Source organism: Bison bison, unplaced genomic scaffold, assembly GCF_000754665.1.
Source record: "Bison bison bison isolate TAMUID 2011002044 unplaced genomic scaffold, Bison_UMD1.0 scf7180017864485, whole genome shotgun sequence".
Taxonomy (NCBI): Eukaryota; Metazoa; Chordata; class Mammalia; order Artiodactyla; family Bovidae; genus Bison; species Bison bison.
Window position 1 is genome coordinate 7592512 of NW_011495045.1, and position 12184 is coordinate 7604695.

General features: G+C 39.1%; 1 protein-coding gene across 1 annotated transcript in view; it reads right to left on the reverse strand.

Moving 5' to 3' along the window:
* WDR75 (WD repeat domain 75) overlaps positions 1-12184 on the reverse strand; it is a 42664-nt gene that overhangs the window by 29203 nt on the left and 1277 nt on the right. The window contains exons 2-5 of the mRNA XM_010862913.1: positions 5653-5782; positions 4811-4876; positions 3869-3959; positions 1569-1693 (exon numbers count right to left, since the gene is read on the reverse strand). Coding sequence (XP_010861215.1) covers positions 1569-1693; positions 3869-3959; positions 4811-4876; positions 5653-5782 — 412 coding nt within the window. The remainder of the gene's footprint in view (positions 1-1568; positions 1694-3868; positions 3960-4810; positions 4877-5652; positions 5783-12184) is intronic.

Here is a 12184-nt window from a genome sequence, read left to right on the forward strand (position 1 = left end):
GAGGTGGATGAAACTGGAGCCTATTATACAGAGTGAAGTAAGTCAGAAAGAAAAACACCAGTACAGTATACTAATGCATATATATGGAATTTAGAAAGATGGTAACAATAACCCTGTGTACGAGACAGCAAAAGAGACACTGATGTATAGAACAGTCTTATGGACTCTGTGGGAAAGGGAGAGGGTGGGAAGATTTGGGAGAATGGCATTGAAACATGTAAAATATCATGTACGAAACGAGATGCCAGTCCAGGTTCGATGCAGGATACTGGATGCTTGGGGCTAGTGTACGGGGATGACCCACAGGGACGGTATGGGGAGGGAGGAGGGAGGAGGGTTCAGGATGGGGAACACATGTGTAACGGTGGCGGATTCATTTTGATATTTGGCAAAACTAATACAATTATGTAAAGTTTAAAAATAAAATAAAATAAAAAAAATAAAATAAAATTCATGGTCTGAAACTGCAATTACTTTTGCACCAATCTAATACCTCCCAATGGTAGCTCAATATCACCTTTCTGAGATTCACCCACGCTCTTAAATGTATCATTAGTTCCTTTTTATTGTTTAGCAGCACCCAGTGAATGTATATGTATTACAAATCGTTGATTCTCTTATTGACGCACACTTTCTCGTACGTGTCATTTGGTGGCCACGCTTTCATGTTGCTACCTATAGGCAGAACTGCTGGGTCACAGTAAGGCACATGCTTAACTTTACCCCATATTCAGCCACCACTCGGTACTGTCACTATCTGTTCTAGTGGACGTGAAGTAGTATCTCATTGTGCTTTTAATTTGTATTTAACTGATGACTACGCTGCTGAAGAGTAATGACGTTTATAATGTTAAGTGTTTTCTCTAAGAAATTAAACCTTTTTAGAACAAAGCCAAAATAATGTTATAAAACTTAAGACTAAAGAAACATGCCATCACAATGATATTTAGGGGCTTTCTATGGTACTTGATTTGATAGCTAAATAAATTATTGTATGAACATCATACAGTTAGTTTCAGATAAAAATTTAAGTATACACATGCTGCAGTGCTAAGTGAAGAAAAAAAAAGATAAAGCCCTCAGATAATTATTCAGATTGGGAAGTTATTTTATACATATTTAAGAAAAAGTCTAGAAAAACATTCCTCAAATATTATTGCCTGTTGAGATTTCTTTACTTTTCTGTAAAAGCATACTATTTACAGACATGGAGGTCATATTTGCAAAAGACATATATCTATAATCAAGTGGCTACAATATCTACAATCAATTTAAGTGGCTTTTACATGGTATAGGCTAAGAAGTACAGAAAATATGTCAAACCATTGATTTTTCTGAACAATTACAGAGTTTATAAGAGCAGTAAGACAATATACAAAATAAGAATGGCCCTAAAAAAATCTATACTGCAAACATATGCTAAAGCTGCAAGACAGTTTTTTTAGCTCCTAACAAAGGCACTGTAACTCAAGGCAATATTAAATGACTGTAACATAAAATACTCAGAGGAAAGATCGCAGGAAAGAGATTTTATGTACACAAAAGAAAACCAACAAAGCAAATTTTACCTCATTTCCAAAGGCAATGCACTTGGGTGACTGGTTTACGTAATCCAAAACAAAGGAGAGCTCCTTAGCTTCTATTTCCTGACTTGATGATTTTGGTAGTTTCACTGAAGCCAGCTGAAAGACATCTAGCCAAAGGCAGCTATATTAATAGAAAGCTTCTCCAGAGAAAGCATGTGTGTTTGTTCATATAAAACCGTTTATCAGAACTCCAGAGTTCACTTGATGCCAAGATCATCATTCTAGGCTATCTGAACAAGCTGTACTCTTTATTTGAATATACAAGTTTTAACAGAAGTCTAATCTCAGAACTCATTTATGTACACAAGCATCATATGTACATTCAGAACATTTATGTACACACAAGCATCGTATATGTAGAAATAGGAAACAGTTTCTTTTACTGGTGCATTTTGCTTTCCAAAGTGCTGAGATGAGCTTTAAAATGGAGACAGAATATGACATACTGGTGAAATGAGCAGCCACAAGCAACAAATCATCTGAGAGCTTTCACAAATGCTATGGACTTGCCACACATACATAGGATAAATCTTTTCTGTAAACTGGCATGCTTTTCTCTTTGCATTCTGTTAAAATAGCTTCTCCTTAACAGGAAACAGTTATATTTCACTGCACTATTTCTTCCTTGTCCTCTACCAGGGAAGCCCCCTAGATTTTATAATGAATACAAAATTCTGTAATGCGTTGATCTACTATTTTTTTCTGTTTTCCAGTCTTTCTTACAGCCTTTTCAGTCATCTCAAACTTTATATGCCTAAATCCTAAACACGTATTTTCTTTTCTAAAGTTAAGTCTTCCCCAACACTGCCCACTTCAACTGAGGAATCATGTGGTGAGTATGGGGAGTGGCTACCAAACCACAGTGATGAGCAAAGCCACCTAGGAAGACACAAAAAATGCTCACTCCTAGACCAGATTTCAGACCCAGTGAATCAGAGTTCAGAAACATGAATTTTTAAATAAGCATACACATTTAAGAATTAAGATAGACATTAAGATGCAGAAGGAAATGGCACCCAACTCCAGTATTCTTGCCTGGAGAATCCCATGGACAGAGGAACCTGGCGGGCTACAGTCCATGGGGTCTCAAGAGTCGGACACGACTGAGTGACTAAACAACAACAAGAGACATTAAGAATTCACATATTTATGTACAGGCAGAACCTAAATACTGAAAAGTGCTATTTTAAACAGTCACCTGATAAGGCAACAATCATTTTAAGAAATATATTGCCATTTCCAGATATTTTTTGAAATGTCCCTTAAAGATGGTTTATGGGCCACATAAGAAAACTCATAGCTTTTTATTCTTTCATGTCACATTTCTGATAGATAAAAACATTACTCCTTAACACGGTTGGTACCAAATGACTTCTAGCTAAAAGCGATTTCGCTTTCACAGTTGTGACTATTCTCAAGTTACTTAAAAGTCCATGACATTAGCAATCTGCAAACTGTTTCAACAAAAGAAACAACCACCCCCCTCCCAAATCCCAAAAATCTGACTACCAACACTCCCCAAAAAACAAACCAAAAATCCCCCCAAAACTTCCAAACCACCCCCATCATGGAAAGGATTACTTAGTTAATGAGTTGTGAGCCAATCTCACTGACCACCCAGTTACAAATTTAAAGCTGGTCTGTACTTTGAATTCTGAATACAACTCTATTTTAAGGAGGACGCACACAGGTTGCATTGGGATTCTTGAAGTCTGAGATTAGAAAAATGCTTTGGATATATTCTTCATATCAATGTTGGGGTATTAAACTTGCTAAAGGATAATTACTTGTAACTACTGAAGATATTCTAGATTTCCTAAAATGCTCTGAAACATAGCAATTTCAGTGAATAATGTTCCAATGATAACAAAAATATAAAAATAATTTAGCCACCCTCTTAGCTGCTAATAATTTGTTTTCTATACCATTTCTTCCAGATTCAAGGTCAACAAATGGGTGGTATTTGAGGATGGGTAAAATGATAGGGATGCTTAAAAATGACATTTGTTCAGTAGCAAGACACACTGTAGCTCAAAATAGCTTTAAAATTAGAGTTAGGTTGTCCATTATCACAACCATATTTTAAATAATCATTCCCTCATCAATACTTCAGAAAGTAATACAAACCCTCCCCCAAATGACTGCAATAATGATGAAACCAATTTAAACACCAGCTCCAAAAACTGACTTCAGACTAAAATGAAAATGTTAAATTTGAGACACTGTAAAAAGAAAAAAGCCACTCAAAGCTATATAAGTCAAAATAAATTAATTCACTGTACCTGGTTTTTCTTTATTTATTGTAACAAAGACAGAATCCTCAGCATGGGAAAGAGTAAAAAGGGCGTGAAGTTCACACCCAACTCTGAAGGTCTGAAAGATGAAGAGCACAATATTATTTATTCCGTCCACCCCCTGCAGAAGTTTCATTAACAGGAGGGATTTTTTTAATCCATTTTGCTCACTGCTATATTGCCAACATCAGAAGAAAACTTGGCCTAGGGAGACACTCAGTATGTATTTACTAAATAACCTTTTAAGTGAATATCTCTAGATCTACCTGGTTCTTTTCCATGGGTGCACAGTATTCAATTGAATGAATATCCAATTTTAACTTGAGTAAATTCAACTTTTTTCTACCATGAACAATGTTTAATGTTTTAAGAATCATATGTACCTGGCATTATTTCAACAAGAGATTCCTAAAGGTGAGATTGCTGGAGCAGAGGTATTCATTTTCAGTTTCATATACTGACTATATACAAAAATGTATATTTCTCTATATTTTATCACTATATATTTTCAATTTGCAATTTGTCTAAACTGACAGGGAAAAATGCGGTTGTTATCTCTTAATTTACATTTAACTATTAACAAGGTTAAGAATCTTTTCATGTTTATTGGCTATTTCTTTTTAGTGTATTACATATTCCTACTCTATACCATCGTTTTTTTCCTGTGGGGTCTAGTTTTTCCTTATTGGTTTTTGGTAATTTTGTGTATCACTGATAATATCTCTTGTAAACATGTTCTTTCACTGCTCATTTTTTGGTTAAAAAAGTTTAAAATTTTATATAGTCAAATTTATCTTTTATGATGAGTGAATTTCATGACATTTTAGGAAGGCTATCTAAAAGATGAGACCTTAGAGAAGTAACAAAACACATCTGTCTTATGTTGCCATTCCTCTTCACATAATGAAAATGGAAACTCAATCCACTTACCTTTATCAAAATGCCATCTATATAGTCCCACAGTTTAATTGTGCCATCAACGGAACAAGAATACAGCTAAAAGGGTAAAAACAGTACAAAACTGATTAAGAAAAAGAACTACAATAAGATTATCAAGTAACTTAAATGCTGATACAGAAGGTATTGCCTATTCATTAATCTATTATTAGCTTTAAAGACGTGAAGTCACTTATACTTTTTGCAAAATGAAAAATCTTATCACAGCTCTTTGTGGAAATGAGACCTATCAAATTTTAATTAAAAGAAGGAAAAAAGTCAACCCTCTACTTTCAAGAGGGAGATGATAAGGTACTGAGTAATAAAAAACTCTTGAGAGCTTGTGACTATTATCCTAGAGCTCAGTTCTTTACCAGCAGAACTACTTTTATCTTGCACGGGTATCAAAGGAATGTAGGGTAACAGTCAATTTCTACGTTTATCTCATTGTAACCAACAGTCTGTGGGCCAAACTCTGGTAACACCAGAATGCTTTAGTAACATGTTTTTATTTTGGTTTCAGTGGACCAAATCTTACTAAGGTTACACTGAACTTCTGTGTGTGATATTATTGTGAAAACAATTTACAAGAAAGATGGTGGAGTAGGACATGCAACTCATCTCATAAACAATGTAGTTCCAGGCTGTGAACCCATTTTAATAATTTACTTTTAATTTTAATAATTAAAAATAAGTGAAAAATACCCTGAATCAGAAAATCAAAATAGATATTTCCTTGATCATCACCTAGAAAGCTTCTCAGCCAAATTCAATTTAAATTACTCTGGCAACAGTAATGCCAATATTAAAAGATTCGATTGTGAATTGTTTAACACCTGTAGATGGTTGTTGGGATTGAGCTGGATTCCGGTCACCAGATTTCTGTGCCCTTGCAATATATGCACACATTCTTCTGTAGCTGTGCTATAAACTTTAATAAAGTCTCCAGAGACACAGAAGATATACCTGGAAATAAGAGAGAAAAACAAGATTCACTTTTCCATACAGTATAATCTGTCTATTGTCCATGAAAAATTAAAACATGCAATGGAGATTTCATTTAAAATAAAAGTTCAAGAACTGTATACTCAAATTGTGCTGCTCACACCTGTAGGGACATCTAAGACCATTTAGTTCATTAACTCTCAAAAGTAGATCAATGATGCCAAAAATCACATCTCTGACCTGTGCCAGGGGCAGAGGCTATATGGCATCACCCTGCAAAAACGGCTGACCTAACCAAGCTGCCTGCTCGCTAACGGATGCAGAGACTGTGCTATGCACTACCAGTTACTCTTCTGTGGGGTGTGGCTAACAGCAGTCTTGCCTTGTCCTCCAATACTCCATCATTCACTGTGGACACCAGTTTACAAGTACGAAGTCAAAGATTCTCTACTCAGTGAGGTCTCTCATATAGCAAAGTGTAAAGACTTTATGGCAGTTCTTTTTCTTGCTGCTAAAATGCTGATTTTGCCTTTGTTTTTCTAGATTTGTGGCTTTCTCCCATATAGCAGAGGCTACTAAATTATTAATTGTGGTTAATCTGGGGTAATATTTGACTTTTTTCATAGTAGGTATAACCATAAGACAAAGCTCAGAACTGCAAATATTCTAGTATCAAATAAAAAATGTTTGTTCTGTGCCTATTAGATCTGACACTGTACATGCCTAATATGGTGCTTCCTCATACACTATAGAAGGTAAAAACCACAGAATCCTTAGACTGGACCTCTCTCTACTCTGTGATCCCAAATCATTTGATCTATTTTTGAATTGTGTTGAAATTCCTCATTTATCTAAATATCCGTCTCCCTTATGTAGCCATAAGCTCTTGTAGGGCAGAGGCCTTACTTATATTTGATTTCCAATGTCCAATCCAGTCTGTCAAACAGAACTTGCCCAATCTTCAAAGGTTTTATAAACTATTTACATAAAATGAACCAGTGAAAGAATTACTACCAAATAATCAAAGGGTAAATCTATGCTGACTAGGGCTGCTACTACCCTATTTTATCATTTCTAAGACACTTGAGTTTTCACACATACATCTCTGAAATCAAGATGCCTCTTCCAAGTGCTGTGACCAGAGGACACAGTTGTGTTCAACTGTTTAATAAGATCAACAAAGAACAAGCAATGAAGCAACCGAGGCCCATGGACGCCCCTGCTGGCTGGCTCCTCCTCTCCACGCCCATGAGTACCCAGGTTCTCACCATCTTCAGCCCAGACCACTCTTTTAAGGGCCCCCTTCAGTCTCCAGGTGCGGCTCTTCAATTCACTTTTCTTAATTCATTTTTACAAACTTGACCATATTATTTCCTTAAATAAAGACTAAATTAAAATCCTTCAAGGTTTTTTCACTGCTTTCAGGATATGATCCAATTCCTAAGTTTGACTCCAATCTGACTAGAACTTTTTCACTTGAACAGTAGGCCAAGTGGTTCAAAATTCCAACAATCTGCCCAACCCCCCTGCCCCCCTGCATTAGCAGGTCCTTTAGGCAGTACTTCCTTGAGACGGTGGTGGGTGACGGGGTACTGAAAACTCACCCTAGCTGATTTTGATACTCTTCTCTAGAGGAAAGTCATTTCCTCTCTCCTTGCTCCTCAGCAGAGAATAATGGGTTTAACTACCAATATTTGAATACAAACCCCTAGAGGAAACATTCCATGCCTTTGCACATTCTGCTATCCTTGGAGAATGAGAACATTTTCTACATCTTTGACACTCAGTTAGGGTGTCTTTCTACCGGAAACCTTCTCTTGCCGCTGCTGCTAAGTCGCTTCAATCGTGTCCGACTCTGTGCGACCCCATAGATGGCAGCCCAACAGGCTCCCCCGTCCCTGGGATTCTCCAGGCAAGAACACTGGAGTGGGTTGCCATTTCCTTCTCCAATGCATGAAAGTGAAAAGTCAAAGTGAAATCGCTCAGTCTTGTCTGACTCTTCGCGAGCCCGTGGACTGCAGCCTACCAGGCTCCTCCGTCCATGGGATTTTCCAGGCAAGAGTACTGGAGTGGGGTGCCATCGCCTTCTCCAAACCTTCCTTTATTTTGTTCCAAATCGGTGCCTGTCTTAACCTGCTTCCACAGGGTGCAGGGCTCAGCTCTACTCTGGCATTTTCCACACAGTGTTATGAGAGACCTTCCCAACCAGACTATGAGCTCTTTGAGGGGAGCAATTGTGTTTACTTATTACAAATAAAAAAAAAAAAAACAAAAAAAACACAAATAATAATGGAAATACAGTGTGGTAGAAAAGAATGCATTTTAAAGAAGTCAAGCCCAGATGGGTTCAAATATCAGCTTTTATCCATGTATGGGCTGAATGATGTTGGAGAAGTTACTTAATCTCTTTAAACCTCACTGTTCTCTACTCATGGGTTATTATAAGGATTATTATAAGATTTTTATAAGGGTACATTGAGACAATGTGTGCAAGTGCAAGCTTTGCACAGACAGCTAACACTCAATAAATCTTCTGTAAAATGAGGATAACAATACCTAAACCATGCAGACAGGAGTGCACATAAAGCACCACCACAGTGCCTGTCACAGGGGACTCCAGTCATCTTTGTTGATAAAGTGTTGACGAAATTAATGATGTTTTCAAGCAGGAAACAGGATTTATATGAGGTTTTGAAGAATGTATGATTTAAGGGCTGGGAAAGAAAAACGATGCTGCTAAAATGCCACGATTCTGTCATTTCATTTACTATTTCAGCTTTTTTGATAAACTCTTTGAAGTAAAATACAACATATCCTTATTCCTTTTTGTATAAGTTAGCCAACTCCTTGTAGTAGCTTTTAGATAATATTCAAGTCCTCAGCGATTTCATTATAACCCTGTTAATTTGCTAGAAAACTGGCTTTAATTATTAGCTTTTATATATATATATATATATACATGAAAAAAAGTTATCTCTAAATCTTGACCAAGTTCCTATTTTGAATTTCTACCTAAACACCTGCTACATTCACATTTATTTTCAAGGTACTTTAAACTCAAGAGTCCCGGTATGAACCCAACATCTTTTCCTTGTTAATCCTATTGGCTAAAGCACTCCAAAGCTCTGTCTTTTCTCTTCACCTTCAACAGTATCTTAACTTTGGCCAAAGTCATCTCTTGCTTGGATGCCTGGATTAGCCTTCGGAGCCCTGGTCTATAACCTTCTAGACTCTTCTCCCACCACTTCCCTTCACCCTATACTGCAGATATACTGACCCCACAGCCATGATAACCCTCTACCTATTCCAATTTAAGTTGTTTGCTTTGCTTGATCTCCCTGCCTCCCAATATATCACAGAAGTAGCAAACTCCTACTGGTTTTGCAAGATTCTACTGCTGAAGGGAAACTTTCTCACTGTGTAACTCCCTCTTCTATGCCAGCTTGTACCTTGAGTATGCTTTCCTACTCTCTTCCATCTCTCCACCATGTATTATACAGCCTTATGCTTTTGAACTCTGGTGTTGGAGAAGACTCTTGAGAGTCCCCTGGACTGCAAGGAGATCCAACCAGTCCATCCTAAAGGAGATCAGTCCTGGGTGTTCACTGGAAGGACTGATGTTGAAGCTGAAACTCCAACACTTTGGCCACCTGATATGAAGAGTTGACTCACTGGAAAAGACTCTGATGCTGGGAAAGATTGAGGGCAGGAAGAGAAGGGGACGACGAGATGGTTGGATGGCATCACTGACTCAATGGACATGGGTTTGGGTGAACTCTGGGAGTTGGTGATGGACAGGGAGGCCTGGTGTGCTGCAGTTCATGGGGTCGCAAAGAATTAGACACAACTGAGTGACTGAACTGAACTGATACATTTTTCAGATTCATATTCTGAAACACAATCTTATGTTATCACCCCCTGCCTGAGTATACCTTATCTAGAGAACTAAAAAAATACACTCTCTTTGGACCAAGCAACAACCAAGAACTGATTCTACATTTTCTTTCGAAACTAACATCCCCAGCTCTCTCCATACACCATTTCTACTAGCTAACTGTACCACAGTTCTCATGCTTATACTGTGCCCCCTATCCCAAATGTCTTCCATCTATATCCTCTAGTCAAAATACCATCCATTTGTTGTAGTTCAGTCGCTCAAGTCGTGTCCAACTCTTTGCGACCCCTTTGCCTGCAGCAAGCCAGGCTTCCCCGTGGTTCACCATCTCCCAGAGTTTGTTCCATTCCTGTCTAGCCTAAACATCACTTTCTCATCAACCTTCTCCATCCTTTTAGTCTGAAACACTGTTCCTTATGGGCTTCCAAAGACGCTTACTCCTTGGAAGGAAAGTTATGATCAACCTAGATAGCATATTCAAAAGCAGAGACGCTACTTTGCCAACAAAGGTCCGTCTAGTCAAAGCTATGGTTTTTCCTATGGTCATGTATGGATGTGCTGAGTGCCGAAGAACTGATGCTTTTGAACTGTGGTGTTGGAGAAAACTCTTGAGAGTCCTGTGGACTACAAGGAGATCCAACCAGTCCATTCTGAAGGAGATCAGCCCTGGGATTTCTTTGGAAGGAATGATGCTAAAGCTGAAACTCCAGTACTTTGGCCACCTCATGCAAAGAGTTGACTCACTGGAAAAGACTCTGATGCTGGGAGGGACGTGGGGGCAGGAGGGAGAAGGGGGACGACAGAGGATGAGATGGCTGGACGGCATCACTGACTCGATGGACGTGAGTCTGAGTGAACTCCAGGAGTTGGTGATGGACAGGGAGGTCTGGCGTGCTGCGATTCATGGGGTCGCAAAGAGTCGGACATGACTAGGCGACTGAACTGAACTGAACTGAAAGTGCAAGTGTATGAAACATGTTACTGGTTATCTTCTTTTCCTCATTAGGTTTGAAATTCTTGAAGGTAGGATCAATCCTGGAATTATCTTAGTTTTTGAAATATCAGTTTGTTACTAACACATAGCTGGTAAACACTTAAAAATTAACTGCACAACTAAGGAAGTGAAAAACATTAGATCCCAATATAACGAATAACTTGTAGAAATAGTACACTGGAGGAAGAAACTGGATATAAGTCCAAAGTGGCAGAACTTTGGCAATCTCTTGAAGCCTCAGTTTCCTCCTGACTCACAAGCTGAGTATCAACAAAGCCCTTTGTATTGTAAAGACCAAAAGTTTGTTTTTTTTTTTGCCTCTAAGGCAATTTACAGAAGTTTCTTTAAGTCATGCATGCATTCAATCACTATTGCCATACACCCATAAGATATTGTGGCAATATAAACTTTCGAAAGATACTACCTCTGCTTTTCCAAGACAGAAAGGGTGTTTGATAAGTGTCTATCCCTGAGTGACTTGGAAACCTTTTTATATTGTATCATTTCTAAATGATGTTCACAATATAGCAATGATGGTAAGAGCTGACATACACTGAGCCATTCAACGACAAGCATTGTTTGACATGTTCTATATATACTTTGGCCACCTCATGTGAAGAGCCATTGGAAAAGATCTTAATGCTGGGCAAGACTGAGGGCAGGAGGAGAGGCGGGGTGACAATGGATGAGATGGCTGGATGGTATCATCGACTCAAACGACAAGAGTTTGAGCAAATTCCGGGAGACAGTGAAAGACAGGGAAGCCTTGGTGTGCTGCAGTCCATGGAGCCGCAAAGGGTCGGACACGACTGAAGGACTGAACAATACGTATTAAGGTATTTAATCCTTTTATAACAACCCTATGAAATGAACTACTAAATATCATTCCCGGTTACAGATGAGGCAACTGAAGCGAAGATTAAGAACCTCGCGAAAAGCACACAATAGATGAACCGGGCTTAGTTACGCTTCCAGCTACACTGAACTCCTGAGCAAGGCCATCAGGGCTTACGCATATATTTACCTCACACAGAATCTAGTATCAGTTTTTACAGAGAGCTCCAAAAAGGCTATCAAAACGCATTTTTTTAGGTGATAGGGAAGTGCAAAGAAATCGGAACCTGCAGTAATCCAAGTCACGATTCGGTCCGAAAGAAGGCTGTTTACTCCTGGTTTTCCAAGAGTAGCGGCGTACACATCTGTGCCTGAACTATGTTCCAGCCTCTCCAATGCAGAGCCTATTCTAGACACAAGGGTCAGCCCGGGGGCCCCCTAAACCTATCTGCAGGTCCAGGGAGCCGGGAAGCGAGCGCGCCCCAGCCTGCGGTGCCTCTGGATTAAGGGGCTTCCGACTCCTCTTGCAGCACCCGGACCCGGGCTCCCTCCCGCGCGCGCCGCTTCCTCGAGCCAGAAGCGCCGGCTGGCCGGTCCAGACGCGCCCGGCAGTTCTCGCCCCCCACCACCCGTGGACTCACGCCCCTCAGCCGGGCCGGCAATTACCCATGGCCTCATACTTAGAATCCGCAGAGAACAC